The sequence below is a fragment of the Dermochelys coriacea genome, chromosome 10 (genome assembly GCF_009764565.3).
Source record: "Dermochelys coriacea isolate rDerCor1 chromosome 10, rDerCor1.pri.v4, whole genome shotgun sequence".
NCBI classification, from domain to species: domain Eukaryota; kingdom Metazoa; phylum Chordata; order Testudines; family Dermochelyidae; genus Dermochelys; species Dermochelys coriacea.
The window spans coordinates 25,963,602-25,990,707 of record NC_050077.1 but is presented as its reverse complement, the minus strand read 5'-3'; the positions used below and the strand labels follow the sequence as shown (position 1 = coordinate 25,990,707).

General features: G+C 41.2%; 3 protein-coding genes across 5 annotated transcripts in view; 2 read left to right on the top strand and 1 right to left on the bottom strand.

Moving 5' to 3' along the window:
* ABAT (4-aminobutyrate aminotransferase) overlaps window positions 1–7,242 on the top strand; it is a 144,315-nt gene extending 137,073 nt beyond the window's left edge. For all 3 annotated transcript variants that reach the window (XM_038420038.2, XM_043494676.1, XM_038420040.2), the window contains exons 15-16: window positions 1,051–1,162; window positions 4,771–7,242. In XM_038420038.2, coding sequence (XP_038275966.1) covers window positions 1,051–1,162; window positions 4,771–4,892 — 234 coding nt within the window. In that variant the 3' untranslated portion in view covers window positions 4,893–7,242. The remainder of the gene's footprint in view (window positions 1–1,050; window positions 1,163–4,770) is intronic.
* A 4,347-nt stretch (window positions 7,243–11,589) lies between these two features.
* TMEM186 (transmembrane protein 186) lies at window positions 11,590–13,428 on the bottom strand. The gene is made up of 2 exons (XM_038420043.2): window positions 13,207–13,428; window positions 11,590–12,573 (listed from the first exon to the last, which is right to left on the bottom strand). The coding sequence occupies exons 1-2, from the start codon at window positions 13,426–13,428 to the stop codon at window positions 11,839–11,841; spliced, it is 957 nt and encodes a 318-aa protein (XP_038275971.1). The 3' UTR covers window positions 11,590–11,838.
* PMM2 (phosphomannomutase 2) lies at window positions 13,364–26,037 on the top strand. Its single transcript, XM_038420044.2, has 8 exons — window positions 13,364–13,501; window positions 15,914–16,025; window positions 17,509–17,585; window positions 18,535–18,626; window positions 19,796–19,895; window positions 21,040–21,115; window positions 23,688–23,803; window positions 25,843–26,037. The coding sequence occupies exons 1-8, from the start codon at window positions 13,427–13,429 to the stop codon at window positions 25,945–25,947; spliced, it is 753 nt and encodes a 250-aa protein (XP_038275972.1). The 5' UTR covers window positions 13,364–13,426; the 3' UTR covers window positions 25,948–26,037.
* The last annotated feature ends 1,069 nt before the right edge of the window (window positions 26,038–27,106 follow it).

The following is a 27,106-nucleotide window of genomic DNA, read 5'->3' as shown; positions in this document are numbered from 1 at the left end:
ATAAATACACCCACATCTTGAATATTGCCAACAGATTTGGTCCCCTCATCTCAAAAAAGATATACTGGCAATAAAAAAGTAGAAGGGCAACTAAAATGATTAGGGTTTTAGAACGGGTCCCATATGAGGAGAGATTAAAGAGGCTAGGAATTTTCAGCTTGGAAAAGAGGAGACTAAGGGGGGATATGATAGAGGTAAAAGCATCATGAGTGGTGTGGAGAAAGTGAATAAGGAAAAGTTATTTACTTATTCCCATAAAATAAGAACTAGGGGCCACCAAATGAAATTAATGGGTAGCAGGTTTAAAACAAATAAAAGGAAGTTCTTCTTCACTCAGCGCACAGTCAATCTGTGGAACTCCTTGCCTGAGGAGGTTGTGAAGGCTAGGACTATAACAGGATTTAAAAGAGAACTGGATAAATTCATGGAGGTTAAGTCCATTAATGGCTGTTAGCCAGGATGGATAAGGAATGGTGTCCCTAGCCTCTGTTTGTCAGAGGGTGGAAATGGATGGCAGGAGAGAGATCACTAGATCATTACCCGTTAGGTTCGCTCCCTCTGGGCCACCTGGCATTAGCCACTGTCGATAGACAGGATACTGGGCTGACCCAGTATGGCCATTCTTATGTTCTTAGTTCTTATTTGCCTTTCCAGTATCCTAAATGTACAGGATGGGTGCATTTTAAAAATCCAAGTAAATATTGCCTATTGATCCTGTTCTGTTGGGTAAACTCTGTCAGACTCCTTTACGTCTTTGAGAGAGAGAGAGAGAACACACATTTCTTCCAGCAATAGACATCTAAGTTTCTAATTACTAAACTCTCCGGCAACACCAGGCAGTTATTGTAGCTTGGTAAATTGGTCACAGGACCCTGTGTCAGAAATTAAAACTGTGTAGTATTTCCGTGGCTGCAGAAACTGAGAAGGCAGAGTTTCCACATGTCAGAATCCCAAGGTGCACAGCTCACCAGCAAAATGTCCTGGAGTCTCTGCTGGAAAGGTCTGATAGCAGATGTAGAAGTAATGCTCCCATAACTCTTTTTATTCTAGACTCGTTACCCCCATCTCATCAGCAGAGTGAGAGGGCGAGGGACATTCTGTTCGTTTGACACTCCAAATGATGAAACTAGGAACAAGCTAATTGCAACAGCCAGAAACAAAGGTATGATAAAGTCTGTCTGCATGTCATGCGGGAGAGTGGCTTTCAGTATCACATCCCCGCATGCATTTGATTTTTCTCCTGTGGCGTATAGACAATGTCACATGGATATTGCACCAGTGAATGAAAAAGTTCCAGAAAATTTTGTTTTCCCTGGCTGAGGAATAACATACTATTTCCATAAGCATGATGCCAAAGCCTCAGGTTGTTTCCACATTCGGGATGTAAGACAACAGAAATGTTCTCCTAATGTTCTACATACAGCCTAAAAACACTTCAGTGGAGATTTTAATTTTTATATTAAAATAGAGGTTAGTTCTACCAAGGCTTTTTTTGTAAGTGAATACATTTACACCGCCACACTAATTTATCATGTATTTATAAGTAATATTTTATAATGCCATTTATAATTTAAATTTTTTAATTAGAAAATGAGATCTTTTTTCTGTAACAGTGGAATGTTCTATTTAGGTTGGTAATACTCAAAATTTATTTGTGTATAGAAAATCACATAATCGTGTGTGTGTGTGTATATCCCTATATAATCCACTGTTCTTGCATTGTAGTTTACAATAATTTATAGTTTATAGAACTGTCATTTTATGTCATGACATAACACAGTTTGTACAACTATACAGACTATAATTTCATAATAATAGATCATCTATAGAAGGGTATCTGTAGCTGACCAAGACTTTCAAAAGTAACTAGTGATTTTTGGGTGCCCAACTTGACTAGTGATTTTTGGGTGCCCAACTTGAGACACCTTAGAAGGGGCCTGAATCCCTATTTCAAACAAAGTGTTGAGCACCCAGCCTCTGAAAATAAGATTCCTTCTAATTTGTCTCAAGTCAGGCACCCCAAATCACTAGTCACTGTAGATCTTTAGGTTTAAACAATTATACAGTGGTTTTTAGAGGACTGTTAAATTCTAGTATTATGTTGACATGTGGGGTTGGGGAGCAAAACCTTTTCTTTGTAAAAGCTGAAACAGTAAAACAATTTCCATTAGGAGCTAGGGCTGTGATCTTGCACTTTCATAAAACAAGACTCCTGTGCAATGAAAATCTTTGCAACATTATAAGTTTTAAAATAAATATGGTTTTGGGGAAATGCCTGTTATTAAATTTGAGGCTTCAGAAAGTCCGTCTGTACATCCTGCTTGTAGAACCAACTCAGACAAATTACGATGCAAAAGGTGAAAAAGATTTAAATCCCAGAATGGGGGGGAGGGTGAAAGCTATTAACTTTATACAATACTCAGTGATGAAATAACCCTTGAGGCTCCCTAAAACAGTAACAAAAGTACCAGCAATTATTGTACTTTAGAGACCAGACAGATCGTCTTTATGTGGAATTTATTTTTTCCCATCCAAGCTTGAGAGAGAGATTTTCATTGCTGAGAGACTCCAAATTTAAAATGCAACCTACCTTACTGTTTTAAACGTCCCTCTGATTCTGTGAATTCTTAAAAAGAAAAGGAGTATTTGTGGCACCTTAGAGACTAACAAATTTATTAGAGCATAAGCTTTTGTGAGCTACAGCTCACTTCATCGGAAAGCTTATGCTCTAATAAATTTGTTAGTCTCTAAGGTGCCACAAGTACTCCTTTTCTTTTTGCGAATACAGATTAACACGGCTGCTACTCTGAAACCTGTGAATTCTTAGCCGTCGAAAACTAAGGTAGCTTGAGAATGGTACACATAGAGCAGACAATTGTATTCATGGACTTGGTGCTATCCCTCTGCTGAAATTACTGTCAGACTAACATTTTAGAAAACTATAAAAGAAAATCAATATCCTACTTGCTCATGAAAAGAGAGCCAACAGAGAAAGCTGAAGGAGAAACACTTTCAGGGCCACTTCAAAACTAGTTAGTGCTGTAGGGTAGGTGTGGGTGGGAGGGTGTGGGCCAGGCCTTGTCTACACTACACAGTTTTGTCAGCAGAAGGCAGCTTTTGATGACAAAACAGTAGAGGTGTACACACTAAAAAGCTACTTTTGTTGGCAAAACTCTCCTGTTTTGCCGACAAAATAAAACCACCTTGACGAGAGGCATAAAGCTTTTTGTGGCAAAATTAAAGCGAGAAAGCATCAATATAGATGCTACAGTTTGTTGCCATAACTGGCCTCCCCCAGTATCCCACAATGCCTACTGTGACCATTCTGCTCACTGTTTTGAACTCTGCTGCCCTGCATACAGCTACACAAGTATGCACCCCCCCTTTTCAAAGCTCCTTGAAGTTCTCACAGCTGAACATGCCGCTCCGCTCTTGCAGCAAAGAGCAAATCATGAACATGGAATCCTGCGCTCTCTGGCACTAAGAACAAAGCAGTAGGCATGTCTGATGTTCCGGATGTTCCTCTCCCCCTGCCTCAAGACTGGTTGTTTTCGGCTGCTGTCTGAACTTAAACAGCATGCCGACACAATCACTTCCCCCACACACATTCTGTCTCACTTACATGCACATTTTCCCCACACTCACTCAAACACTCCCCCAACACACACTGTCTCTCTTTCCTCCCCTCCCCCTCACGCTCCCTGTCTAGAGTTGCCAACTTTGGTTGGATGCATTTCTGGAGGTTTCATCACATGACATTATCTTTAATTAAAGATTAATCTTTAGTTCCTGGAGATTCCAGAATAATCCTGGAGGGTTGGCAACCCTATCCCTGTCGCATACTCGCTCCCTCCCCCACACCCCCACAAACATTTCAATTGAAAATCAGCTGGCAATGCCCATGGAACCATGGGTTTGAGAAACCTGCATCAAGTGACACTGTACCTTCCCCATGAGGCATTGCAAACCCTTCCCAAAGCACCCTGCAGCCTATTGCACAGTGGATTAGCTACCCATAGTGCACTGCTCTCTGCATTGATGCAAGAGTTGCTAGTGTGGGTGCACTCTGCCAACACAAGGAGTATAGTGTGGACATGCAATAGTGGTTTAATTAAAGCAGTTTAGTTAAAGCAGCATAATTTTATCAACAAAATTCTGTAGTGTAGACATGGCCCCAGCTGAGCAACAGAGATTTTAGCAGTACTGCAGCCTTTGATTGGGAGAATGGATAAATTGTTTCAGAATCAAGAGAACACTTTACATTTTAAAAAAAAATTTAGTAGGAATTCAATGATTGGCCAGTCCCTTTGGATGGTTACTCTTGACCTTCTGTACTTAACAGTGTATTAAATACAAAAACATCACACCAAAGTTGAAAACTAGCAAACATCTTGTTCTGTGATGTAGACCGTGACTGTGTTAAGAGTATTAATGCTCGCTTTCAGTCTTTGTTACTGCCTGAGCATCAGTCTCTTTGCGATACAAATTTGGCCTCCCTTGTCACTGCTAGGACTACTTCCAGCATTTCAAACGTCTGGTGAGAAGCATCAAACTGCTGCTGTGCGGCTTATGTTTGTTGTTGTGTCAGGTGATCAGCTCCAGGCCCCTTTGCACCACTGAAACCCCATTTATGGCTTTACATGGGTCTGCAGTGCTGTGGAGAAGCTTGTACTGGCCCTCTGCACTGGGATGAACTTCATCCTGAAAGAATGGTATGTGCTGTGTATCCTACAAAGTGGGAAGTCACTAAGGTACATCTTATTGCCGTAGGTGTTGTCCTGGGAGGCTGTGGTGACAAATCGATCCGTTTCCGCCCAACTCTGATCTTCAAGGATCACCACGCGCACCTCTTTCTGAACATCTTCAGTGACATCTTAGCAGACTTCAAGTAAACACACATTTTCTTGTACTGAACAGTCCAGTCCTCTATGATTATGAAATTAATTTACTGAATTGATATATATATATATATATATATATATATATATATTCATTCATTCACTCGCTCACTTACAGGACAAAGTGTGAATTCATAAAATGAAGCTGTTGGTTTTTTTCCCATGCTTACCAGCAAGTCAAGCTGCTTTAAACTGAAACTCTGGATGCTCATGGAGCTTTGGAGTTTCACAGACCCCTAGCAAGTGCATCTAAATGCCTGTGCTCTGAGTAGTGTGTTTGCAGGGGATATTGCACTTGTTGAGTGCTAGATTGCACTCCGTTTTCAGCCTTGGGTCAGAGCAGGAAACAAGGAATAACTCTACAGACATGCACTGCCTTGCATATTTGATTATTTAAACATAACACAATAATATCTATATTTTCATAGGTAAATGCTGTAGCTTTCCTTTCTCCGCTTTGTGTCCAGAGGGAGCAGCAGGTCTTGTGAGTGTGGGGTAGAAGCTTAGGAGATGTCTGCCAGGCAGAAAGTGCCACTGTCTGACAGTGACTGGGAGGAGAGAACAAAGGTTTCAAAGCAGGTTCTGCTTTCCAGCACTGCCAAGTACAATATTTCAGAGAATTACTTCCAGCTGTGGCCCCATAAATACAAACACACCATCTGCCATACCAGACTGGACCAAGGGACCATCAGAACTGCCTATACCTAGTTCTTTAGAGGCATTGATGCACCTGGCCAGTTGAGTAGTACGTGGAAGTGAGTGGGGGGGGAATAATTCCTTTCTGGCCCTTGATTAGTTATTCCTAATGTATAAAGTCAGACTTTGTGCACACAAAACTGTACCCAAAAGTTTCTGAATTGCTGAAGCTTAGGAAATAAAATGAAGCATGTACTGCAGCCTTATTTTAGCAATCTAAAATGCGTTGGGCTGCAGGATTATTTAACCTGCTTGCCCATAATATGCAGCCATTGATTTAGCAAAAGTTCTAAGATAAATCAATGACTGCATATTCAAGGTATTTTGCAAAACCACAGATGCATTGTTTTGTACGGAGCCATTTCTTGACATCAGATCTGTTGTGATGGAGTCCTTACCAAGTGCACAGCTCTAATGCAAAATAATTCTATTGTTTTAGTAGATTTCTTCTTTCATGCTTTAGGGGTCCTTTAGAAAATCACAGGATCTATAAATGTCAGTGGTCTGTTAATCTGTTCACTATCAGACAGTTGTTTTGGGGTATCGCCTTTCGTCTGTCCAATAGAAAGAATATTTTCATGAAGCTGATTTGCTAAGCTAGTGCTGTTATGTATTTCCTTTCTCTTCACTAGGGAACCCGTTTGAATTTTGACTGAATAATGACTGAACGTCATTTAGGGTGAAAAATATTTTGAACTGACTTGTGAATTTTTCATGTCCTGAGCCAATAAATAAGTATTAAAAATTAAATTCAGTGGAAGCACTTAAATATTTAGGTTGAGACCTGCTCAGCAGCATAGGAGATTTAGACATAAGTTCTGATAATTTCAATTAAAGATATGTCTAAGTCTTCTGGTCTGTTTTGAAAACCATAATATTTCTGCCTAAGAAGCAACTTCGATAATTACTGCCAACTAGCAACCAAGGAAATTCACTTCTGCTAATTTAAAAATAAGGAGATCCTTGTAAGCCTGTCTGTGCTACACACTGGAACTCTGGAACTCATTGGTCAGAATTTTCATAGTGTAGACAGGGCTTTTGACTGTAAATTTTCTGATGATTATCTGTAAAAGTTCATAGCTAGGGAAATAGCCAGCAAAAGTCAGGATAAAACTTGGAATTATATGTAGATTACAAAAGACTAGATGAAGGGTTGGTGAATAACTGTAAAGTGAAACCTCATTGTCATCACAGTCCAAGCAGAAAGTTAAACTAAAAAATTACTCATTTGACAACATTTTGGGAATTAGTTCATTCAACACATCTGTCCGTAGATTTTAATAAATGTCTCTAGCAAATCTTGTACTTTTACAGATTCAAAGATCCAGTAATGAAGTCTTATCACATCCTCACTTTTATTATAAATACTCTTGGTGTTTTTTATAACTCTTACTGACACTCAGTAATTGTATAAAATTGTGCACAATGTATGTTGATCAGATTATGTTAGAAAATATACATAGAGAGCACTGCAGCCTAAGCATAATAAAGTAATAATGTTTACAGCATATTGTGGACCGTGCCAAATGTTTAAACAAAAATACCTAACTGCACTTCATGATGTAACTGGTAGCAATGTACACGAATCCATGAAATAAGTTTCCGGTGTAATCAGTATTATTAAATAAAATATTTATAATTGAACTCCTCTAGTAGCCCTTTTTATTGTTAGAAATACACTTTTTAAATAAAAATATACAATCAAATGTTATGCTCACTACATAGTTCTGTATTTTTATATACTCTTTGGAGGATAGTACACCATACACATAGCCCACTCTGTCAGGTGATACCTCCCGCTGCATTGGTATTTAAGCCAAGAGGAAGCACAAGCCAACAGACTGCTTTGTCATTTCCTCTTGCCTTACTGCACTAGCATTGAGTTCAGCCAAGCCATAGGAATGATGTGAACTCCCCCTACTGGCTCTGCATTAGTAGACTGCAAATCAGGGTTGGTCTGAGTGATGTATTTAAATGGTGGTGATTTTCCCTCTGCAACACACACACACACACACACACACACACGAGCCAAGGGCAAGGTGTGGAAACAACCCTGAAAATTATAGCTAATTCTTCCAAGGCAAGTGAACACTGAGAGCTGAATTATTTGCCATTGTCCTAGGTTTGCTACATGAAGTGAAAATGCTGTAAGAAAAGTCTTCAGCACTTCCAGAACAACTCAACATTTGTAGGTTTTTCTTGAATTTGTGATAGAAATGTTAATGTTACAATCCAGCAGACTTTTCATGTACAGGTCTTTGATTGATACTCAGTGCTGAGTGAGCACTGTCCAGATGACTGTCATTTCATTCTCTGAATCAGTAGTTTTCTCAACATCACTTGATTAAGTTTCACAACATGCCAGCGAGCTAGGTGTACTTATGGGTGTTGAAGATGCATTTTAAAAAAAATCTAAGTAATTATCCATTTCATAGATGGGGATACTTCAGACCTCAATGTTCACAGTATTATCAGTGAGCAAAATCCTGCCCTATTCAGCACAGTGGAGGGAGCAGACATACTCCCTGCAAAATTCTACTATGAACTTTACCCAATCATAGCAGGATTTCACAGGACAGGTTTGAAAGTGCCCTGGGAAATGCTCTTTGTTGCTCCTACAAGCAGAAGCAAAGTGCACCTTGTGCACATCATGCTGCTGTGACTGCAGTATGTAATCCATTTGATTGGGGTAGGGTTACACCTCCATCCCTTAAAGTATGTCTTAACACTTCAAGATTGGAGTGTAATTCCCAGCTTGAGGATACGTAACTGTGCTAGCTCTGATCTAACTAATGCACTAAAAACACTGTAGCTGTGGCAGCAGGAGGCAGTAGCTGTCCCAGGTATGTGCCTAGCATCTCAGACAGGTATGTACTTGGGGTTGCTAGCCCCTCCCACCCCTTGTGTCTCCATGGCTGTGTTCTATTTTTAGTGTGCTAGCTCAATCATAGCTAGTACAGAGATGCCTTCTCAAGCTGGGAATCAAACCCCCAGCCCAAAGTACATACATATCCTTAGGAACATGGCAATCTCACATTGGCTGGCCTTTCATCGTAGCACTCATAAGGTCCTGCCTTGCTGCTTGTTCCCTAATCCTTATCTCTCTTCCTCTACTCTTGCATACCAGTGCAGCAGAGAGGATCTTGCATTAATGTGCTGTACGTTTTTAGGAATGATTTGACTCTAGGCAAAACACTTGACACTCAGTTGTAAATATGCCCCAGAAATCAATAATACTAGAATAATCGAGAGCAGCTATGTAATGAGAAATGGAACCTCCAAAGATGTTAAAAGGTGGAATGAACTAAGCTAATGCATGTGATCACCTATATTCTTCTTGAACATTTCCATTTATGATGCCTTAGGGACCTCCTTTGGAAGCTGCTCTGTAATTACTCTTATCTGACAGCAAAAAGGAGTACTTGTGGCACCCTAGCGACTAACAAATTTATTTGACAGGGTAGGTTTAGATAAGGACACTTCATGCTTCTAAGACCACGATTTCTTGTAGAACTTTATTTGGTCAATTTCAAGTGTTTTTGTACTGAGTAATCTATCTTATCCCACCGGCCATCCTCTCCCTTTACTAATTCAGTTATTTTAATATGAAAAGGATAAAATTGCAGGATCAGGCCCTTCATTAATATACAATGAAATTTATTACAGGTATAAAGTCCATACAGGGCCACACAGAGGGTTTTGAGGGCCTGGGGCAAAATCTAAAACTGAGGCTCCCCACCCTTCCAAAAAGATTACCCCAGAGGGGAGGGGATTGGAGAGTGAGCCCACCCCACACTCACCCCAGGATAAGGCTCACCTTGTGTCCCAGGCTCACCGGGCCAAATTTCAGTGCATGATGTTGCAACCTGATACAACAGCTTGCAATGCCACTAGGTTTGGTGGCCCTCTCAAACAGGACTCCTGGGCAAACTACCCCTTTTGCCCTACCATGGGTTGCCAAGTCCATGTTTTCTCCATGTCCAGGCCTGCTTTTCATTATGGAGTAAATCTTGATCCTGATTTCCAGCTCGCTGGTAAGGACATCTTTGGGGAGCTAAGGACTACTCCCCACCCAAGGCCATAGGGCAGTAAAGCTGCTGACCTCGGTGGGGAGAGGGGGGAAGGGGAGTACAGAATTTGAATAGTGGTTCTTCCAGCCTCTCCAGGTGTGCATAGCAGTGGGGGGAGGGAGGGCTATAAGCCTCTGTGAGATTGCCAAAAGCAAATACAAACACAGATACTGATGGTGTGTAACCAGAGCATTCTGTATCTGGAGAGGCACTGGGCAGGATTTACTCCTATGAACTTTCATAATACTATGTAAAGTGGTGCAGCTTTAATTAAAAAACTCCCACTATACCATATGGTTTGCTTGTGTTGACATCTGTAATTTTTCATATGATGGTAATAAAGGTAGCCATTACATTTTCATTAAAATACATACTGTGCTGTATAAATCTGCTTAATTACTTGTCATTCCATATCAGTAAGCAACACAACTGAAGTCTGTTAACACTTTTTATACAGTACAACTTTGGGGTTTTTTTTAATTTGTGATAAGTACAGTCCATATCACACACAGCAAAAAAGGAAACTTATTCTAACTGTAGTCCAGTCAGTGGAAGGATATTTTTGAACTGATGTGCTATTTAGCTCTGCATGGGCACAGTTGCTGTTGAAAGATCCCAACCAGTGATGACATGAAGTTGTGCATGCACACACTTTTTATAAAATCTCAGCCCAATTCAAATATTTCCATGATTCTGTTTTTCATGTTAATCTTTTAAAAAAATAACCATTCCCCTGCTGTTTTTGCAACCCAAATATTACAATGGTATGCTTAAGAAAATGAAATTGACAGTTTCAATTGGTTAAATTGAAAAAGAAAATCCAAACAGAGCATAAGCACTGAAAAATAAATGCTTAAAATTCTTTGTTACAATAACCTAAGATATTGAAGGTATCTTCAGGGTAAGAAAATGTTTTTTAAACTTCAACAGGAACCTGATGGTGTGTCTGTAAATAGTACTACTGTAACATACTTCTCTTCAGAATTTTTGATCATGTACACAATTTAAAATGCTTTACTGGGGCTCTTGACACTGTCCAGCTACTTTATTTGCTTTCATATAGTTGAAGTAGATATTCTCTTGCAACATATTTTTCTCCAAGCAATACTTAGAGCCTTGTGAAGATCATCCAAGCATTGAACCCACAAGCTACAAATGAACGATGGACAAAGTTCACTCTGGATCCTATTAACACGTTTTGATCTGAGAGAACAACTGTTACAGAAAAAAGTGACAGGTTTCAGAGTAGCAGCCATGTTAGTCTGTATTCGCAAAAAGAAAAGGAGTACTTGTGGCACCTTAGAGACTAACAAATTTATTAGAGCATAAGCTTTCGTGAGCTACAGCTCAAATGCATCCGATGAAGTGAGCTGTAGCTCACGAAAGCTTATGTTCTAATAAATTTGTTAGTCTCTAAGGTGCCACAAGTACTCCTTTTCTTTTTGAGGAAAAAAGTGAGTGGCATACTTCCCAGTTGGTGCCAGCCCAGAAGACAAGGGAGTGAGCAAGCAGTTCCACCTCACTCCCATGACAATATCTTTGCAAATCCCTGTAAAGGATATAGTTTTAATAACTTATTAATTTTTCATGTTAATATAAATAAGACTTTCCTGATCAAAATTTGATATAAATTGGAAGTGCAGTCTCACAAGAGACTAAAAATGGCACTGTGGGCTGCTATGTTATATCTATGATAGCAAATTACATTTGCTCAGTTTTACCAATAAATGTCTTTTTAACTGCCATTCTACAGTCTGAAAGCCAAGCTGAGAGAAAGACGCAAAAAAAACCACCACCACCACACTCGACTGCACCTGCAGTTTAAGGTGAAACAATTTTAAAGATTTCAACTGCGTAAGTTACCATCAGACATGAGTATTAAACTATATTTCTTTACATAATGGTTGGGTGTGTGTGTGTGATGAGATTCCGCTTTCATCTGAAACTAGTACAGGAACTTCTATCTAGTGGGTTGCTACATCACTGTATCCCCTTTATACAAACACGGGTGTGCATGTTAGCTCATAAAGGATTTGTATGGAAAAAGGATGGAAATATTTCATATTTGAGTGCTTACAAATCTATTAAGCTATGAATTCAGCATGAAGAGCAATGGAAAAACATTAAACAAGCTAGACGCTTGGAAAATGTTGATCATTGCATCTAATGAGTCACTAAAATCCTCCAAATATTTGGGCAAACCTCTGTTTATCCACAATATGGCCAAACTTTAGAGTAAAATATAAAACCTGCGTACTATTGTGCTGTTTAAATTGGAGCAGTACTTCATTCTTAGCATCTCCAGTGTCACCCAACATCATTACAGTTTTAACTGGACAATAAATTTCTTTCTTTTTTCCCCAGAATGTTAAGTGTGCCACTTTTACAATGGTGCCAGCTTCATTTAAGTACATCAGTCCAATCATTCGTCTGAGAAAATAACTTATACCATACAGCATTACAGAAGCAAAGCAAGCAATGCCAGTGACATACAACAGAAAATCCTGAGAAACTTGTTCCTGCAGATAGAGGTGATAGACAGGAGGGAGGATGACTATGGTTATACCAGTCTGTAGCAACTTCATTCTTGAAAATATTCTACAATATTTAATTCCTGGAAACTTGTAGACCAGTTTGAACTGTTCTTTGTTCTCAATCATAGACTTTTCCAAGACTCTGTTGGTGGGGCTTAAGCTGCCAGCGCATCTGTGCAGTGCCAGCCCTGTCCCAGGATAAAAATTAACACTGTCAGGTTGCCATCTCTGTGGCTGTAAGGACGTATGGGTCCTGAAGCAACGGGGTAGGCACATGCCTTCTCTTTTCCACAATCTTGCAGAAAACTCCCTTGGTAGAGACCTCCCAAAGGAAGGCAGCAAGTGGAGTCTAGTCCTGCTTTTGAAGATTCCAGCCTAAAAGAAAACATTCCCATACCACACCATTAAATCTTTCAATGCTGACACTACACAACAACTGCAGCTATGACAACCATTGTCTCTTACGCAGCCGGAGGACAAGTTCTAAGCGAACTGGTGAAGCCCCTGTTTGTGTTGAGAAACTTAGTCATGTGCAGATTTCGGTTTGAGGCCTGTTTACACAGCACGAAAGAGGCAGAATTACTTGATACAGAGGCGGAGAGCGGCCCAGAAGCACCTGAATCACGGCGTCTACAGGCGGAAGGGCCCGGGAGTGGCCCGTATCCTCGCTTTAGGGCAGCAAGGGGACCAGCACCGGCCCTCAGCACACCGTGAAACGTCATGGCGGCTGCCGGGGCTGTCCAGGCGCCGGGTAGCGCCACCTCCGCGGCGTGTCTGCCGGCGAGGTGCTACGTGCTTCCCCCCGCGGAGACTTTCCTACCGCGCCTTGCCCCGACACAACTCGCTTACCCCCCGGCGGCCTGGCCCCGCTCTTCCCCCGCCCCCGCCCCCGCCCAGCTACTGCTGGGGCCGGCCCTCCAGAGGCGCAGGATGAGCGCTGTGCGCCACGTACAGCGCCGAGCACTCCTGCGAATACCGCCAGGGCCCGGCCGCCGGGCGGCCCCTTACCATCTCGACGCGCGGACAGGTGACGCTGCGCGGCCGCACCCTGCGCCTGCGCGGCCGCCACCGTCGCTCTACGGCGCCCCGGCGCGCGGCACGGTGGGCGGGCTCGGGGGCTGCGGACGCCTCCGGCTGGGGCTGCTTGGGGTCCCGGCAGCCCCCGCGGCGGAGTCGCCGCAGAGCCGGAAGCGAGCGCCGCGCCCGGCTGAGCCACGTCATCCGCAGCATGGCGGCGCCGGCGCCGGGCAGCGGCGTCCTGTGCCTCTTCGATGTGGACGGGACCCTGACCGCCCCCAGGCAGGTGAGCCGGCGGGGGCGTCCGGACCTGGAGCGGGTCATTGGGGTCACATATGGGAGGCTTTGGGGTTGGGACGGGCTGGTATAGGGATGTGTGGGGGGGTATGGGGCTGGGGTGGGCTGTGGGCTGCTATAGGGATGTGTGGGAGGTTATGGGGGTTGGGGAAGGCTGCGGGTGGCATAGGGTAGGGGCTGTGGGGGCTATAGGCCTCGGGCGGGCTGATATGGGGATGCGTGGGAGGTTATGGGGCTGGGGTGGGTTGTGGGCTGCTATTGGGAGGTTATGGGGGTTGGGGAAGGCTGCGGGTGGCATAGGGTAGGGGCTGTGGGGGCTATAGGCCTCGGGTGGGCTGATGTGGGGATGTGTGGGAGGGTATGGGGCTGGGGTGGGTTGTGGGGGGTATGGGGCTGGGGTGGGCTGTGGGCTGCTATAGGGATGTGTGGGAGGTTATGGGGGTTGGGGAAGGCTGCGGGTGGCATAGGGTAGGGGCTGTGGGGGCTATAGGCCTCAGGCGGGCTGATATGGGGATGCGTGGGAGGTTATGGGGCTGGGGTGGGTTGTGGGCTGCTATTGGGAGGTTATGGGGGTTGGGGAAGGCTGCGGGTGGCATAGGGTAGGGGCTGTGGGGTCTATAGGCCTCGGGTGGGCTGATATGGGGATGTGTGGGAGGGTATGGGGCTGGGGTGGGTTGTGGGGGGTATGGGGCTGGGGTGGGCTGTGGGCTGCTATAGGGATGTGTGGGAGGTTATGGGGGTTGGGGAAGGCTGCGGGTGGCATAGGGTAGGGGCTGTGGGGGCTATAGGCCTCGGGCAGGCTGATATGGGGATGCGTGGGAGGTTGTTGATGGTGGGTTGTGGGGGGGTATAGGGTTGGGGTGGGCTGTGGAGTTACATGGCGGATGAATGGGAGGTTATGGAGTATAGGGCAGAAGGACCTGGGCAGGTGATTATTAAGGGAGCCTCTGGCTGGACTGGGACCCTGGGGAGGTTATTGGGGAGAGGGGTGTGGTTTGGGCAGGGTTGTCGGTGATACGGTCTGCCAGACCCATCAGGTCTGACTCCAATATATGTAATTGACAAACCCTGAGAGTTACGCTATCAAAGACCTAGAAAATAGCAGTTTCCAGTCCCACCAAAGATTTAGCGCCTACAATTTCCCTCCTGTACTAATATTCCATGCATCACTTTTACATCAATAGGGGGCACCTGTGTTACAGTCATGTTCTTTTCATGCTTTGTTTGCCATGTTGATGGAAGATGGTAATGTTGCTTGTAGTATTCTGGCTTGTCAACACCATCTGTCAGTGACTTATGATTAGAGCTGTGCAAATAACTGATTTCCCCACTGTCAACTCAACTGGCCATGCTGAAAAATTGGAGAGGAAAATAGTTTCAGGTTGATGTGGGATGAACGTTTTTTGAACTTTTCAGTTAACCAAAATGTTGGAAAAAAAAATTAGTTTGGGTCACAGTAAATATTTCATTCTGTTTTAGAGCTTTTTGAAACTTTTTAAAATAAAACTGAAGTAAACTTCAGAAAACTCATTTTAAGTACAAAAAAAAAGTTAAAAAGTTTTTTGGAATGAAACTGTTTTGTCCATTTGTCATGGCTTTGCATTAATTTTTGGTTGACCCAAATCTGTATTCTTCAGCAAAAATATATTTTGGCTGAAAATATTCACACAAGCGGCACTTGTGTTAGATTTAAATTTTTTATTAAAGCAGATGTTAAAAAAGTTATACAATACATAGGTTGGGAAAAGTGTCTGTATATCTGGGTATAGTGCTTAGATTATCCACACATACAAAGTTAGTTTTTAAAAGTTTTACATATGATACATAGAGTACATAATCAGCAATAACCCAAATTTAGGTGAATAGATTTAACAATACAGTTTAGATATTAGAATTTGAATTCTTGGGTACATCACTCATGAAAAGTTGTACAGAGATTTGGTTGTGGAAAGCAAAATATATCAATGAGTGGGGATTGTGCCTCAGTAATTGAGAATTAGGTTCATTGTCCATTTAGAAAATACATACTTCACTACAAAAATCTCTTGTTGCTGTGACGTTCTGTGACGTAGACTGAACTAATGTTCAGTTTATGTGGAGACTGACCTAGAAGACGCCTCAGAAGCCAGTGCAGTTTTTTGACTTTTTAGCAATAGGGAACACACTACATTAGTGAGCCAAATACTGTAGTGGCTTCCTTGTTATTTAAGGCATTTTTACCTTACGGGAAGGTTTTCTCATAGGCATTTTTAAAAAGCTCTCATATTGTTTCTTAAAGCCCTACACAATTTAGTTCCCAGTGACCTTTTTCCCACTGCACTGTTATATTTATGGTCAACTGGTAACTCGTACTAAAAGTACCTAGACTACCTAAAAATTGTAAACTCTTCTTTTAATCTAGAAAATCACAGCAGAAATGGCAGAATTTCTGCAGAAGCTGCGGAAGAAGGTGAGAGTTGGACTTGTAGGTGGTTCAGACTTGTACAAAATTCAAGAGCAGCTGGGAGACGATGGTAAGAAAAGAGGATGATGCAATCCCAGTTGAAATGAATTGCTTATGAGGAAGTCCTGATGCGTAAATACAAACCCTTTCTCCTTTAATGAGTTGTTCATTAAATACAAGCTTCCTTGTTCTGAGTATCAGTTTCTCTGTTTTTATTATACCACACCAATTTCATGAAATGTTAGTTATTTACTGTCCCACTCAGAACATGCTCGCGTTAGAATATGACAAATGCTGAATTTTATACCCTATGTGGACAACTACCAGCTGCATTAAAAGTCCTATCTAGTACCTATGCTTTTGGGTAGGATGATTTTATATCTTAAAGACCTTGAAATTTCTTCTTAAGGGATTGTGACTCAGAGTGAAGTACTGATTCCATGCTACCATTGTAGTAAGAAATATTTTAACATCTTTATAAAATGGAGTTGTGCATATCTCATTACATAGGTTGTTAAGTTATCTAATGTGTTCATCCATGCAGGAGCAGATTTTATTAGATGGTGGCTCTGAACAGAAAATGTGGTTCTTTTCCTTTTCAACTCTATGTAATATTTTTAATGTGAAAGATCAATATTAATAGCCTTCCATAATTCACAAATATGCAAGCCCAGTACATGCCACAAACCCTTTTTCTAACCATGGCCTGTAAGTGGCTTCCAGGAAGTCATCTTGTCCTACACTAACAAGATCCTGATACCCTGAAATAATCTTCAGCAGTATTACAACTACTGCAAATGTTCAGATAAGGATGTGATTTCACAGCTTTTCTTGAAACAGAATATTCTGTTCCACAACTGATCTGATAGTGTTTTTCAACCTATTCCTGCAAAATTCATTTGAATCCAAATGCTGAATTTTAGTTTCAGCAGCAGTATCACACAGCTTGTAGTGAAATAAATAGTACTGTATGTTTTCCTATTGAAACATAGTTAATGGCTCAGAACAAGCTGCTTGGATTTACCATTTTGTAACCATATATTTTCATCTTCTAATATTACTTACATATTTCAGAGGAGACTCAGTACTCCTATAATTCAATTTAAACACACACAAATCTTAATAAGGCAGAGTTGCATTAAAAAAAATCACTCTCAAATAGGTAAACTTTCCTTCTTCCCCTTATCAGTTTAAATCCAGATTGTTGTTCCAAGGTTTTGCAATACTTACTGGATCTAGTACAGTTTACAATAATAAAGTACAAAGAAATGTGCTAAGGATGGAGTCAGATCCTTAACACTAAATGTATGTAACTTAACTACAAGCTCTTCACATGATGTTAGTCTCCCGGTGACTTCTGAAGGAGGAACAAATACAGAGGAGTTGCAGGATTAGGTCCTTGGAGTCTCTCACCAGACATTACAAGTGTGTAGCTTTTGTGCTTAATATTCTAAAAACTACTGTATTTTGACCTGAAAGGATTTGCGTATTATAAAGTATGAGGGAAGACAAATTAAAGTAGAAGCTGCAGCATTTTTTTGTTTGTATTTTAGTGGTTGAAAAATTTGACTACGTCTTTCCAGAAAATGGTCTCGTGTCATACAAAGATGGGGAATTTTTGTGCAAGCAGGTATGTATGCAGTTTTAGTGGTAATTTTTTAAGAAAGTCTGAAATTATTTTATATGTTGTCTTTTATTTGTATAATTGACTGTTCATCGTGCTCCTTGTAGACTGACACGAGGTATGGGGCCAGATCCTTGCCTCAGACCTCCTCTTTTGTGCTGCTCAAAACCTGGTAGATGTGGCTAGGTGAGAATTTTTCCAGCATGGGAAATTCTAGAATGACATCTCTCCTAGCCTCTGGCATAGGGATCATGGCTGGAGCCCTCTACTGATCCCAAGCTCATGGAATTTCCATGGCAATTGGGCCTCATTTAAAGTACCCTTGAGGCTACTCTAAATTATATCTGATCCCTGACAGGCCTGAGAATTGGGAAACTGGAAGGTGGCTTTCATCCTTTTTCCCTCCCCACCCTCCAAGTGAGTGGAGTGTACCCTGGCTGTTACTTAGGATCTAGCTCATAGAGTGAACTCTTGATTGATTAGTGTATTTTATAAGCTGCAAGAAATACTGTAAGTGGATGAGAAAATACTGTTGATTAAATTTAATATTGTGATAATCTTCAGTGACTTAATCTAGCTATTGCAGAATGGAAAATAAAATAGCTCAGGACCCAGATTGAAATCTAAGGCAGTGGTATCCCACGCTGTACTAGCCACTGTCTACCCCTTTCCGTTCAATCCTGCATTTTCTAACCCACAGTTTGAAGTAGGGGCTTGGAGGATCATGTTATAGGGAGAGGTAGTCAGTTGCCCAGCACAGCAGTATATAATTAAGGTAGAGATTGGGAGCCTTACCATACCGGTGCTGCACACATACTAGCTGAAAATCACTTATCTAAGACATGTTTTTCTGGGATCTGCTATACATGAATATCTCAAACCTGTGTTGTCAATTAGCTACTTTCAGAACCCTGAATTCTGGACCTATAGCTGATAGGTCTTTTTGTATTTTTAGAGCATTCAAAGTCATCTGGGTGAGGACCTGCTCCAAGATCTAATCAACTATTGTCTGAGTTACATTGCAAAAATTAAACTGCCAAAGAAAAGGTAGGTATATGCACATGCACATCTTAGGGGAGAGGGTATTCCCACTTTTGGGACGTTGAGCATCAATAGGGAAGACAATGTCCAGTTAGAGCTGGATGGTTTGTGTTTGAGAGTACACTGTATAATTGAGATAGATATATATTATTGTTCCAGCAATCCCATACATAGGAAGACAAGCTCTGCTATTGGAGCAGGTGAAGAAGGATCAAAAGAAAAGATTGTCCAGAGTTGCTTGCCAGGGAACAAGGAATTATTTATTCCCCATAGAACAAATTACTCTATAAAAATCTAGAAAGACAGAACATTGGGTGCTGATTGGGATATCTCCTATTTTATTTCCCAGGAAGGGAAAATTTAAACTTAATGTAAAAGGAATTTTCTTGATGCAGTTGGAATTCAAAGGCATTAGTGCTTCCATAAATTATAAGTTTGCAAGTTTTCTTCTAAAATTTGAGACCAATTGCCCTGCACCATACTTGGGAATGCAGCTGCTGGAGATGCTGAGCTAGATCCTTTGCTCCATACAGCTAGGACAAGGAGAGTGAAAGATAGGTTTAAGCTACCCTTGCAGCTCCCCAATATTGGGGCTGGCTAAGAACTGTCCTAAGATTGCTTTCAGTTCTGCCCAGCCACAGCCTCAGGAGAGCTGATCCAGCAACCAAGAAGTGATTGTTAGAGTGAAGGGGTGCTTCCGCCATGCATCCCTTTCAATGGGAGTGTCTTCTATACTAGAGATCAACAGGGGTAGTGTAAGATGGCTAAAGGGGCTCTGCACTTAGCAAAGATTCCTCCACACCAGGGGAATTGAATCCTGCTGGGTTTCTAGCTGCTTACACAAAGGAAGAGGAATGGGGCTGATCATCTGATCCACAAGGTCTTGAGCACTTACAACTGTTTTTATCAACAATGTGCAAGATACGTAGTAATCATGTTTACTCTGACATCCTAAGCAAATTTCTACTTGGGTAATTACATTTTGCAATTTGAAATGAAAATATGCGTGTTTTCCTCAGCTATCACTAATGTAATGAGCAAACACAGTTCCTTTAAACTGTAATATTTTAATCACAATGCCTTTTTTGGAGATCTCAGTAACAGAGCAAAGTTCTTGAGATTCAGCTTCAGCAATGCGTCCATTTTCAGCAGCGACAGTTGACTCTCTTTTTCAGGGGAACTTTTATTGAGTTCCGAAATGGGATGCTGAATGTCTGCCCTGTTGGGAGAAGCTGCAGCCAGGAAGAGCGAATTGAGTTCTATGAATTTGATAAAGTGAGTCAATTTTTAAAATGGGTTACATCTCTTATTCCTCACTGTTCTAAAGGACACTGTCATGATCAAATTATATTTTCAAAAACTCCCCTTCCTGTGTTTAACACCTTTCTCCCTGCTGTTGGTTGAGTTTCATTGTTCAAACTGCAGGAAATGTAAAAAGCAGATTAGCTGATCTCACTTTCTCTTTCTGGTGCTCTAGCACAATACTGTTGTGAGGTGTTTCCAACACCATAAATCTCCCTTCCTTCTCACCCTGCATCAGTCCTCCCCAAAACCCCTCATCTGTCAGTGTGTCTTGGGTTTTGTATAGCACCAATCACTGTAGTAGCTTTATGTTCTTTGAAAATTAATGAAAATACCCTTTTTTTCCTATTATCTTCTCTAATATTTTTTAAACAAAACCTAAACTTGAGGCTTAAAACCTAAACATGAGGCTTAAACTACTCAGCATTAGCCTTCTTTAAAATGCAGTTACATTTGCCAGGGCAGAGATGGTTTTGTGCCTGAAAGCATAAGACTGAGAATTGAGAAGTCTGGGTTCTGTTTCCTACGTTGTCTCAGACTTCTTTTGTGACCTTGGGCCTATCACCAAGACCCAAGATTTCCAACAATGCCTCTAAGTTAGAGTACCTCAGTTACTGGCTGCCTAACTTTTAGAAAACTAGGCTTGATTTTCAGTGTGTCTTGGGCCCAAAAGTGTGAGGCATCCAAAATTAGAGACCACCTTTGAAAATTTGTTCTTAACCTCAGTGCCTCAGTTTCCCCTTCTGTTACACTCTTGCTGTGAAATGGAGCTTTTCAGCAAGGGTATAATACACAATTCATTAATTTTTAATTCATTAGTATGTAGAATGTTGAGCTCCTCAGATGGAAGTGAAAAATAACATGGTATAGGTCAAATTCTGTTCGCATTCACTGTACACTTGTGTAATGTCATAATAGCCCCATGGAAATACTCCAGACTACACAGGTGTATACTGAGCAGAACTTAGCTCTGTAATACTAGTACTGCACTATTGCATCCATGGACTTGGGAGCAGCTAGCTAGAACCACAGTTCCCTGCTTACTATTACCTTTTCTGATACTGATTACTAAATAAAAATCACTTAACTGATGCGTCTTTGTTTTTGTTTTTAACAGAGGGAACATATAAGAGAGAAATTTGTAGCTGATTTACAAAGAGAATTTGCAGGAAAAGGCCTCACATTTTCTATAGGTATCACATCTTTTAAAAAAAGAATTTCATTTAAAAAAATCATGCCCTCTTGCCAGATTGATCACACTGTATGACTCAGTGGTCAGGGTGGGGGTGGCTGCTGCCATTTTGTATATGAAGTCTCTTTCATTAGGTCCTTTGTGGTAGAAGACACCTCAACAAAAGGAAAACTGCATCTCTTTTTGTTAATTTTCTGATGTCACTCATACAGTTGATTTTGCTTGATTTGTAAAAATGAATTGCATATTTTTGACTAATGAGAGATGCTTCTTCTGCCCACCACGTACATGACAAATACTTACTGCTTTAACACTGCCTCCATTACTAGCCCTTGACTTTTAATTTCAGTGGTTGTATTATGGGGGGGGGGGGGTGAGTCAGAAAGGAAATTCAAGAGGAGACACAAGATGCACAATAATTCTGTACAGTAGAGACGTGTCTTTCTAGGCTTGTCTTTCCTATTTTTTTTTCCTACTGAAAATCTCTGGGCAAATTCTCCACTTTCTCTTTCATTTATAGTAGAAAGAATAAATGGTTGTGTGTGTCTACCTCTGGCAGAGTTAAACATTTGGGGCAAAATGAGTTTCAAACAGGGCTTGCCATAGATACTAAGGTCAGAAGAGACCATTCTGATCATCTAGTCCAACCTCCTGCACAATGCAGGCCACAGAATCTCACCCACCCACTCCTACAAAAAACCTCACCTATGTCTGAACTATTGAAGTCCTCAAATCGTAGTTTAAAGACTTCAAGGAGCAGAGAATCCTCCCTCAAGTGACCCGTGCCCCATGCTACAGAGGAAGGTGAAAAATCTCCAGGGCCTCTCCAATCTGCCCTGGAGGAAAATTCCATGAACAATCCTCTGATGGCATCCACTTAAACTGGGCAAAACATTTTTAAAATATCAAGAAAATCCTCCTGTTTGAGGCTTTGTGTCACATTTCAGCCCAGTGTTAAGCTTGACATGATAAAAAAAAAAATCCCTTGGAAAAATATAGGTTTAGAATAAAAGTATCAACTCTGAGTTAACCATAATAGTGATCTTATAAAGAAAAACTTTTCACTCATCTTAAAAAGATTGACTTCTATTTGTCTATTTCAAAACTCTTATGAAATCTTACTGTGTGAACACAGTCATATTCAAAGAACCAGGAACTCACCCACCATGTTGTATATTCCATTGGAACATTGAGAAAAGGACTAAGAGCGGGTCTTATGCACTCCACACAGGCTATTCAAAGGGATTTGTTTGTCAGTGATTGGAATTCTTAACTGAAAATCTTTCTTGTGTTTGAGAATGTCTCTTTCCAGAAGATGGTATGCACTGAGTCAGGTAGCTTCCTTCCCATGCTGAGGGATTATGTCAATGGACAAGTTCAATTGTGTATCTATAAATTCTCAAGCATAAACATCTATACTCACATCATACAGTCTTTGCTATGTGGTGTCCCTGAAAACGGTCATTGTTTTTGTAGAGCTGGTGAGGATTCTGGCATTGGCTCCATTCAGAATGAATTGGTTCAAAGCATAGAGTGATAACCTGACAGTCCTTATTAATACACAAAAACTTAATTTACACTCATTTTCTGCTGAATTGGTTGCAAAGTTGGTGTCAGAGAGAGTTCAGACACACTTGTAGAGCTTGATTCCCGCTGGGGCCTGGTCTACACTAGAAAATTAGGTTGATTTAACTACATCCGTCGGGGTGTGAAAAATCCACACCTCTGAGGGATGTAGTTAAGCTTACCTAAGTCCCTGTATAGACAGCACTACACAGAATTCTTCCATCAACCTAGCTACTACCTCTTGGAAAGGTGGATTACCTATGCCGATGGGAGAATCCCTTCTGTTGGCATAGATAGCATCTATACTGCAGCACTGTGCTGCTGTACTATTTTAAGTGTACGCAAGCCTGAGAAGCTTCTGCAGGCTTGAAAAAAGGAGGACCAATGGAATAAAGGCTTCACTTCCCTTTTTCTTCGATGTCTGAATCTGCCAAGCCTGCCACCCTTTCTGCTGTGTAGAACAAGGGTGTGGCATGATCTGCTTTCACTCAAAAACAGGCACTTGAACTTTAAACATTTAGTTTTAAATTTTTTGAATTTTGAAGATGTTTGAATTGAAATTTGGTCCTAGTAGAACTGCATGATACCATGCATAGGAAGAAATTCTAAACCTTTAAAAAAAAAATGTGGGACCACAAACACTAACACACCTTCATCAAAATCGTGCGGTTTTGCATCCTGTTGCTACAGGCCAGAGTTCAGTTTGTTTGGGTGTACTAAAGATGTTTGGATTTCTTTTAAATTTAAACATCTCAATATCCTGAGTGTAGAACACTTGGTTTGGTAACAATTGTAACATCCCTGTAATGTGTTTGACGCTAAAGTCTTGATGTGTTCTCTCAGCCTTAACTTCATTTCATTTCATTCATGTCTCGGACTTGTTCAGTTTCCTTTATCAGAATCTGCTTCAGTGGCGTTCAGCCTCAGTCATTCTCCCTTCAAAAAAGCAGAGTTCCTTTTTTTCCCCTTCCCCATTAACACTTGCCTATTGTCTCCCTTTTACTTAGGGGGGCAGATAAGCTTTGATGTATTTCCAAATGGTTGGGATAAGAGATACTGCTTAGGAATTGCTGGCAACGATGGATACAAGACTATCTATTTCTTTGGAGATAAGACCATGCCAGTGAGTACTGCACTATTCTGCATATACATTTAGAATCCCTTTCCCAAACTGAAAGCTCCAAAAGCAGGACTTTTTAATCAATTACATTAGAGACTGAAACCACGCTATGGCTTTAATCTTTTGTCAAACATTTCTTGGATTGGCACCACCTCACATTGCTGAACTTTTTTACCTCTATTTAATACCCTGCATTTTCTTCCTCAAAAATATTTAAGCCAATTTCTGTTTAGCCATTTGACAGAATAAAATGTCTCTTCCCCTCCCTCTAACCCATTCAGTGTAAAATAATAAAAATTCTCTAGCTCCAAGGGCCTCTGGCATGTTACAGACTGAAAGCAAGTTCTTCTCCCTGGGCTCCTGCTTTACAACCTAATTAATAAGGGGGATGGAGGTTACATTCAGAGGCTTGCTGTGTGAAAGGGGTCACTGGTACAAAAAAAGTTTGAGAGCCACTGGATTAGACTAATTCAGCAGCACTGTTGTCAGAACAGCTTGTGCTGTACAATCTCAAAACCACAAGAACTTTGTGCATGAAACAAACTCTCTTCCAAATGTACTGTTACTGAACTGTACAGCTGTGCTGTTGGAGTGATTTTAAATAAGGATGCACAGAACAAGCTAGCTGCATCAGTGCACACCAGTGGACCCTGCTAACATGCACTAAAAGCTCCCTAGTGCACACCAGCAGGGTCCACATAGATAGTTAGGTCACACCATGAAAACAAGGACTTGCATTGGCTTCTGAAAAATCTTATGTTGGAAATACTAGTGTAACCTCTGACTCTGATTCCAACCCATCTTTTACAGATCAAACTGAAGGGGCATTCACATGGTTAGATTTTTGAAAACTGTTGTGGTCGCTCACAGGGGAATATGAAGGAGTAAGGCCCCTATCCCCTTGCACAGCTGTGTTGTGTAGCTAGCAGAGTGCCTGAGACATCTCCCTACCAAAATCAAATTGTGTGGGAAGACCCTGCCCCTGCCCACCAGTCTTTTCACATCCCCTCCATCAGAAGGTATTAAGCATCTTTCTAGGGCTGAAGAGGATTTTTTTTTTTTTTAATAAATTGAGATGTTGAAATTAAGAGGCTTTAAAGATTAGCATTTATCCACCTGTAGCTGTAAGAGAGCCTGATTAATAAAAGGTGCTTTTCTTATTTTAAAAAAATCTACAGTAGTTTTTCTGTAAAATGTGATAAGGAAATTACAAGATGTGGGATGATATAAAAGTTTATTAAATAACATGCAAACTCAGTCGTGATTTGTCACTCTTATCAACTTACAGTAGACATTTTACAGACAAGCTTCCTATTTGTGGTATAAGTAAGTTACTTGTGAGTGTCCAATTGGGCCAGTAAATCTGAAGGGCTAATCTCCCTTGTGTAGACACAGCATATGCTGACGGTTTTTATGGCAGCATAGCTGCATATACATAGGGATTTTGCGGGCATGTTGGCACACATATGACCAACATAGCTATACCAAAACTTTAGACCTGACGTAAAGGTTTGTACTGTTTAGCTCAGGCTTTCTAAAAGTGATTTTAGTATATCTTCAATTGTCCCTATCTTTGAAAGACACTGAACTTGTTAAATGGTACACTGGAGAGATTTTTCTAAGAAAATAATCAAAAGCTACTCTGACCGTATTGACCAGTAAGTGTACAGATTGAATTTACTACACCGTCTAATCATTTGTATGTAAATTAGCTTTTACCATACTGTTCCAGTAGTTTAGTATTTTTCTATTTTATACACTCTTTGGTGAGTAACTTAAATTACAAATGGATTAAGTTACTATTGCAGCAAATAACAATTCAAATGCTGGGTAAGCCTAACCTGTGTGGTGTTTATGTGCTGCACGAGTTGGCTCTCCAGAAACCTTTTTAGTGGACTGTTGCTCCATTGGAGTTTGAAAACCATTCACATCTACCCTTTTCACAACACGCACAATTTCCTTATTGTATATACACTGTGTAAGCAAGCATGCATCTGTACTATGAAGAAGGCAGCTGATTTGTTTGTCTCTCTTGTCCCCAGGGTGGAAACGATTATGAAATCTACACAGACTCCCGAACAGTAGGCCACAGTGTTACATCACCAGAGGACACAAGAAGAATCTGTGAAGAGCTCTTTTTTAAATAAATGACTTTGCTTTCCTTTACATTTGACAGCAGCCAAACACTGTGTTCAAGAAGAAAAACCAATCCCTTCAAACATGAAATATTTCACTTCTTTCTAGTGGTGTTTTTTCATAATGGTTCACAAACAGTAAATGTCCTGTTAGTCATAAGTCACCTTGACACAAAATAATTGAGTCTGCCTGTTCTGTGGTATGGCTCTTTTCTCACCTCTTGTGTGTATTCTAGCAACACTGCAGTCACATTGAAATTCCTTTTTTAAAAAGGAACAGCTATGCATATTAGTCTCACTAAACTCTGTTCTTCCCTCCCTTTTTGTGTGCGTTGCTGTTGCCAATCCATTTTGTAGAATATGGTAAAAAAGAACTTTAGGAAGTTCCAACCCTTCCTGTGTTTCTCAGCCCACCAGATACAGCCTTGGATGAAGGTGCTCTAGTGAGAGCTGTAACATTCCAAATTTTCTTTTGTACATAAAGATTAAGCAGTGAGCTTTTTGCTATTGAGGGCAGAGTTCAAGATGTTTTATCTCTATGGGTGCACCCCTGTAAGAGTCACCCATGCACTTGCAACCGAAGAATGCAAAGCAGTCTCTGCAACACTAAATGAGGGGAGGTACAGCCCCCACCACCACTCTATGCTTGCTCACTTGAGCAGCAGAGCTGAGGGGCAGGCAGTGGAGCACTCATAAGGACAAAACATCTCAAGGAGGCAAGACGGTTCAGAGGAGTGTAACAGCAGCTAACCTGGCATAATGCTTGACAAATGTGAATGGAAGACCAAGGTGCAGTCCTATAGGTTTCTGCTATTGGGACATCTTTCAGTAGAACTTTAGCTGTGGACTGAGTGCTAGGTGAATACACTAGCCCTTTGCAGGCAGGATGGGGCTGCATCCCAACAGATTCATAACAGGTTAAACTGCAACCCACTTTGATGTCAAACTAGGTTGTCCCTTCATCCTCTCTGCATACGATCTAGGAAAGGCCCAGAAGGTCTTAAGGTAGCAGCTGAGAGTCCTTCTGTCATCTAGCATAGGTAGGCTGGTTTCCTCTCTGGTGGCATGAGGCTTTGGAATAGATCACGGGTGGGCAGCTTGTGTGATTACTAAAGAGACCTTAAGCAGGAAGCAAGGATGGGGACACAGTGTAATCCTCTCTCTACAGAAG

Bases quoted from the DNA above. Each gene is read 5' to 3' on its own strand.
- PMM2 (XM_038420044.2), top strand. From the start codon at position 13,427: ATGGCGGCGCCGGCGCCGGGCAGCGGCGTCCTGTGCCTCTTCGATGTG. The intron at 17,586-18,534 runs GTATGTATGCAG...TTGTATTTTTAG, and splicing joins GGGAATTTTTGTGCAAGCAG to AGCATTCAAAGTCATCTGGG. The intron at 23,804-25,842 runs GTGAGTACTGCA...TCTTGTCCCCAG, and splicing joins TTGGAGATAAGACCATGCCA to GGTGGAAACGATTATGAAAT.
- TMEM186 (XM_038420043.2), bottom strand. From the start codon at position 13,428: ATGCTGCGGATGACGTGGCTCAGCCGGGCGCGGCGCTCGCTTCCGGCT. The intron at 12,574-13,206 runs GTAAGGGGCCGC...GTTTTCTTTTAG, and splicing joins CCTGTCCGCGCGTCGAGATG to GCTGGAATCTTCAAAAGCAG.